Source organism: Aquarana catesbeiana, linkage group LG05 (assembly GCF_042186555.1).
Source record: "Aquarana catesbeiana isolate 2022-GZ linkage group LG05, ASM4218655v1, whole genome shotgun sequence".
Taxonomy (NCBI): Eukaryota; Metazoa; Chordata; class Amphibia; order Anura; family Ranidae; genus Aquarana; species Aquarana catesbeiana.
Genome location: NC_133328.1, coordinates 372,735,435 through 372,742,349, shown reverse-complemented (window position 1 = coordinate 372,742,349; position 6,915 = coordinate 372,735,435). Strand labels below are relative to the sequence as shown.

The following is a 6,915-nucleotide window of genomic DNA, read 5'->3' as shown; positions in this document are numbered from 1 at the left end:
ACTGGCAGTTTTCCACTAGGATGGCTGTTCTGGTCACTGCAACCACTGTGGTAGGAGGTCCAAAGGGATACTCTTGCTTCTTATTTCTGTTCAGCTGTTGAACCACCACGGTGTCACCCACCTTGAAAGGGTCAGTAGCTTCCTGTGAAAAAAAAGGAGAGGTGCGAGCAACATTTCTTTCGACTGTATCCAATGTTTCAACCAGTTTTCTTACAGATTAAGTCTAAATCTCCCTTTTCTACCATTAAAGGTGCTCTGGCCCATGGGGCGGGGAAAGGTCTACCCATCAAAACTTCAAAAGGTGAATACCCTGTTGTTTTGGAAGGGGTCATTCTTATTTCTGCCAGGAATGCTGGGAGGACCTTTTTCCAGTTGGCAAAGGTTCCTCCTGTGGCTTTTCTTATCTTGTCTTTTATTGTTCTGTTCATTCTTTCTACTATCTCTGAGCTTTGAGGGTGGTAGGGAATGTGGAACTTCCATTCTAGCTTGAGAGTTTTTACCAAGTCCTGGCAGACCCTGGCCATGAAAGCTGGACCATTGTCTGAATTTATTGGAAGTGGGCATCCCCATCGAGGAATGATTTCCTGAGTGAGGATCCTCACTACTGTTTGTGCATCTTCTTTTGTGGTCATGAAAAGTTCGACCCATCCCAAGAATATAAAAATCTCTACTCAGAAGATCAGCAGATCAGCCGTGACCTGTATACCTGCGTGGCCTATTCTGTGGTACTGTGAGATGAAGAGTGATGCACTTGCCGCTGGTATACATGTTTTCCCCTCTTTGTAGAGAAGTCCAGTTTTTGGATCTTTCTGCACACTCTTTTTATTCCAGTCCCTTAACTCATAATTTGAGGCATAATCCTGGAGATCTGCGAGTGACTGTTCAAATGGGGATAGGTCAGGTATCAGCATAGCCATTTGGATGTCTGCTGTCTGTGAGATAGCAGATGTTTAGCAGCAAGGTCAGCCAGAGCATTTCCCCTGGCTATCTATGTCTGTTGGCCTGTATGTGCTCTGCAATGTACTATAGCCAGTGTTTTAGGTAGCTGGATAGTTTTTAGCAGTAACATTACCAAAGAAGAATGTGAAATGTTCTTTCCATCTGCTGCCACAAAGCCACGCCTACTTCATATCACACCGAAGTGGTGTACCACGCCGTACCCATACTTCAAGTCAGTGTAAATGTTTACATTCTGACCTTCAAAGAGCTAGCATGCTCTAGTGAGTGCAATTAATTTAGCAGCCTGTGCTGATTGATATGGGATAGGCTTGGCCTCAAGTATAACATCTGGAAGCTGCACAACTGCATACCCTGCATGGTATGTGTAATCATTTGGCCTAGAGCAAGAACCATTCACAAAAACATTCTGTGTGTCTGGTAGTGCTGTGGAAGATAAATCAGACCTGGGTGCTGTGTCTGGGTGAATGAGGTTTATGCAGTCATGTTGTGGCACAACCTCATCCTGTTCTCCTTTTAATCCTAAAAGGGCGTTTAAAATTGGTGCTGGGCCTGCAGTGGGAGAAGCATATTTGATGTGCAATTTTGGATTGGACAGCAAAATCACCTCATATCCGCTCAACCTCTGAGCAGACATGTGCTGTGTATGTACATTTTTCAACAGGATTGACACATTGTGGGTGGTGTGAAGTGTGGTGTTGTGTCCCAGAGTGAAAGAAGTGGCCATCTTAACCACCATCGCACAGGACGCTAGAGTTCTGAGACACGCGGGCATGCCTTGAACCTGCACCAGGACCATCTTTGAGAGAAAAAAAAAACTACAGGGCGCAGTCTCCCACCATGTTGCTGGGCCAGTACTCCTGCCATGGTTCTGCAATTTTCCCTGGCAAACAAGTTATACATTTTGCCATATTTCAGTGAGGCCGAGGCTCAGGCTGGTAACCATTGCACATTTCAACATGGCAAAAGCATTTAACATTTCATTAGACCATTTTACAGTATCAGACATTTCAGAGAGGGTTGCTTGTCTCAATATATTGTCATAGAAAGAACAGTCAGGTATTCATTGGCGGCAGCAACCAATTATTCCAAGAAAAGTAAGCATGTCTTTCTTGGTAAGTGGGCGGGGCAAACCCACAAGAGCGACAGCTCTTTTTTTGACTGACTTTCCTAACTCCCGGAGACAGCACAAACCCTAGGTACTCAACCTCCTGTTTAGACCATTGTAACTTTTTCTTAGACACTTTGTGACCACATACATGTAACCATTTCAATAAGGATAGGCTATCAGCTCAGCAGTCCTCCTCTGAAGAACTACAAATAAAAAGATCATTAACATACTGCAACAGTACAGAACCATGAGGGGCAGTTCAAGGCCCGAGGGTGGCTTGGAGTACTATAGAATAGACCACAGATGATCTATATAACTCTGTGGCATTCCACACCAGATAAAGTGACGACTGTGTTGGTCAATCGTATGGTATGGCGGTAAGTATTGATGGCACATCAGGCACTATTGGGGCAATCGGTACCACTAGGCTATTGATGGTCCCTAGGTCTTTTACAAACCTATAGTCACCATTTGCCTTCTTTACCGGGTTAATGGGAGTATTGTAGGGCGAGACAATTTCCCTTAAGATTCCTTTCTTTAAGAAATCCTCTTTTTCTCTGTGTGTAACTCCCTCTTTGTCCTTGCCCCCCCCTCTTTGTATAAAAGTTTCCCTTTTGTGTCTGCACTGGTGTTTGTTTAGGAATGTCAAAATATCCTGCAGCATCCTTCTCTGTCAGCTTCTTGCAAAAATCAGTTACAGTGCCTGTAGCCCAATCTGATATTTGCTGTCTTATTGTAAGTGCATGTTTAGAGCCAAGGCTGCTGAGTTATGTCTGTATTAAGAGACTGTGCATGTTATACTGAACAAATCCTGCCTCTTGTGTCCAAACTTCTATAAATCTTTTCCAGCGTTCTAACACAGATTCTGCTGACTTTTGCTTGCAAGCTGTTAAAAAAAAAAAAAAATTGTTGCTGTGTGTCTTCATGTGATGAGGTCCTTATCTGGTTGTGGAATGTAAGGGGGAGGAGGCGGGGCACACAGTACAAGCATAGAGAAGGTTGATTTAACCCTTAAATTTACCATCCTATGACTCTGCTAAACCCATCGTGGACAATGTTTGGGCTAGGATGCTATAGGGAGCCTCGGTCCAGCCGGGGGATCTCCACAGCATGCATTTTTATTTTCATTTTTATTTTTCTTTCTAAACATTCTAAATTCTTGTAGATACTAAGTCTCTGTATATTATTACTTTTCCTATGTTTATAACCAAACAATTTTTATTTACATTTCAAATTTTTGGTAGAGTTGCCAACAGGTTCAAAGAGTGCCTTCAATTGCGGTAGCACTAATGCCGCAAACAATTCCCCACTATCTATTACAGTTAGTGAGATATTAGCACTTGAACCCTGTTGGCAAAAAGCCAAATGTCCAAATTTTGCACCTGACTTCCCCTTTGCAAAAAATGTCAGTAGCAAAAAGAGTTATTCAAATAGCATGTTTTAATTAAAAGTTAGCCTCACCAATTTATTTATTACCTTAATAAAGTGTTATTAACGCTCTACCCATATTTTAATTTGTAAAAACGTCCCTAATGTCACAATACTTCTAAGACCTGGGACAGACTTGATAAGTCTCCCCTGCTCTTCGAATAAGTGACATTACACCCTTCACTGTCAACCCTTCTTAAAACACAAATTTGTTATGTAAATTAAACCTTAAAACTTGAACCCGTGGTTTGCCTTCTCTAAATAAGGGTCCCTTTCCTAATTTAGAATGATACCCTCCTGGGACACTGGCTACAAGATATGTCCGAGGACCAGTATAACAGAATAACAAACCAGTAATACAATCAGGACACTTTAGAGACATTTGTTAGTACATAAGAAGAAATTAACCTGGATACTCACCAATCCAGGGTTCCTTATAAACTCTAAAATTCTTATTCAACTCTATACAGACAAATCAGCAGAAACTAAACACCAATAAACCTTAAAACAATAATTCCGGTATAAGACTTAGTTCTGTCAGACCACCCAATATTTTATTTCTCTTTTTAGTTCTTTCCCTAAAATGACACTGAACGTCTGATTACTGCAAGGAAGATAAAATATTTTTACTCACTGAATCAATGCCAGAATCATTCTGCCGATTACAATACGATACAGGTTATATCTTAAACTTTAGAGTCAAAGCATTCATATATAAATCATTAAAAAATAAACAGTGCAGTGGAAAAGGTGTCATCTTACCTTATGACACCCGACAAATTCCACACAGACAAACATTACACAGATTACAAATCATCTTATGACAGCTAGCGACGCAACAGGAAGATAAAGCAAAGAGATCGGGTTTTGTCCGGCACACCTTATCAGACTTTTTCTTATAATTACAGTACTGTATAAATCAACCTCTCCCGGAGGTTTTTCTACTGTTTAACCAAAACAGTCCCTGCAGTCTTATTCTATGGACTTAAAACCCACCCAGGGTTTTTTATTGCTTCTCAGAGCAATTTCTTTGAAGCCCACCCAGGGCTTATCTTACTGCTTCTCAGAGCAGTCTCTTTGAAACCCACCCAGGGCTTATCTATCGAGGTCTAAAAAACTAATTACAGGTCCCTTAAAAGGAATTGATCTCTAAATAAATCACGGCAAGAGAAAAATAGATATAAATCTAGATCACCGGACGTATTATGATCAATTTCGGATGAGTCCCCATCTGAAGGGAAATGTAGGTTGTCTAGGGATATTTTTACACCCTCGATAATTCTGCATAAGGTGTACCTTACAATCCCCACAGGCCTGTGAGATTAGCCCATTGAGACAATGATAAAAAAAAAAAATGACAAAGTCTTGCCGAGCAAATCTAATCTTTATTCTTTGGTGTGAATATTTAAAGGGGGCTTTCAGAAACTACCGCCCCTTGACCGTGTCATACAAATTATCCAATTAAATACAGAAACATTTTATGACAAAAGTGAAACTAATTATTTTTAAGAAATCACATGCTTTACAAGAAACTAAACACAAAAGAAGATAACAGGAGCATGAGAAGCAAAACTAGATTACCAATACGCACCTAGTAATATGTGCAATGAAGTAAGGAAAAACACAAAATGGAAACTAAATTGTAAAATGGATGTGGTTAAGCTAAATATCCCTTAATATCCCTTCAGTCACGTGATCTGCTGTTATTCGGGACAGCTATCATATGGTACTGGCAGCAGGCTGGTACAGAGATCTGTCATCGGCTGTTTCCAGTGGACACAGTGGGTGACATATTGCGTGGAGCGCAGCCTCAGGGGCACATGTGAGGCGCAATCCTGGCAGGATGTCATATGACATCCTCCCACGATAACAGGGCTCTTGCTTGGCCATCATAATACAATATGCTGGGCGGCAGGGGTTAAAGCAAAACACAGGTTTTCCTTAAAGTCTTATAAAAGAAAATGCATAATTTATCAATTAAAAGCTACTATGAAGGACTGCTAAAAAAAACAAGTTGATTTTTTTCCTTGTCTTAAATTCAGTCTATTTGTATATCATTATTTTCCATTACAAAGATAGGCAATCACTGATCATCGAAGACCCGTCCTTCTGAAAATATCATGATGAGAGCAGGAATTGTTCAACTAAACTGTTAAACTCTTCAGCATATCTCAGGTGAAGATTATGTTTGCCATTTGGCATCAGATGGAATCTGAAATATATATAAAAAAAATATTTCTTAGTAATACTTAACTTTTAGTAGATCGGATATCATCAGAGTTTAGAAACTCCATTCCCCTAATATTCAGTGCAAAACTTCCAATTTACATTTTTACATTATTTCTTAATAGTATTTAGGCTAGTATCAACGGACAGATTCCCTGCTGAGCAGGCGGACTCCAATGGAGCCCGTCCCGTGTGTGAGGGGACTTATGTTCAAAAATATGTATTAATAAATAAAAAAAACAACATAAAGTCCCCTCTACAGTATCGTGTAAACAAAAACCTGAAAAACTGTAAAAAAATGACATTCAGATACAATCACTGATCCCAGAAAGCACCCAGTGAATCTTCAATTAACAGTAAATTCAATGACCCATATACCAGTCATTTGGAATCTCATTCACCAGAAAAATCAGCATATCTTTTTACAGACTAGACTAAAGCCTGGTATACACGATGAGAATATCGTACAAATGATTGAACATTTTTTATTTTTTTGTGCATGCTAGTCTCATATCAAAAGCAAATACAGTGCCTTACAAAAGTATTCACCCCCTTGCCATTTTTCTTGTTTTGTTGCCTCACAACCTGGAATTAACATGGATTGTTTGAGGATTTGCATTATTTAACATGCCCACAACTTTGAAGATGTTTTTTTTTTTTTTTTTTTTTTTTTTATTGTGAAGCAAACAACAGATAGGACAAAATAACAGAAAAAGTCAATGTGCATAAATATTCATCCCCCTAAAGTCAATACTTTGTAAAGCCAGCTTTTGTGGCTATCACAGCTCCAAGTTGATTTGGGTAAGTCTCTATGAGCTTGCCACATCTTACCACAGGGATTTTTGCCCATTCCTCCTTGCAAAACTGCTCCAGCTCCTTCAAGTTGGATGGTTTGCGCTTGTGAACAGCAATCGTTAAGTCTGACCACAGTTTTCTATTGGATTGAGTTCTGGGCTTTGACTAGGCCATTTCAACACATTTACATGTTTCCCCTTAAACTACTCTAGTGTTGCTTTAGCAGTGTGTTTGGGTTCATTGTCCTGCTGGAAGGTGAACCTCTGTCCTAGCCTCAAATCACACACAGAGTGGTACAGGTTTTGCTCAAGAATATCCCTGTATTTAGCACCATCCATCTTTCCCTCAACTCTGACCAGTTTTCTAGTCCCGATTGCTGAAAAACATCCCCACAGCAG

The 6,915-nt window shown here is 40.1% G+C and overlaps 1 protein-coding gene across 1 annotated transcript in view; it reads right to left on the bottom strand.

The window, feature by feature from the left end:
- Window positions 1-4,097: 4,097 nt before the first annotated feature.
- LOC141144883 (valacyclovir hydrolase-like) overlaps window positions 4,098-6,915 on the bottom strand; it is a 115,227-nt gene continuing 112,409 nt past the window's right edge. The window contains exon 7 of the mRNA XM_073630970.1: window positions 4,098-5,708. Within this exon, the coding sequence (XP_073487071.1) occupies window positions 5,615-5,708 (94 nt within the window). The 3' untranslated portion in view covers window positions 4,098-5,614. The remainder of the gene's footprint in view (window positions 5,709-6,915) is intronic.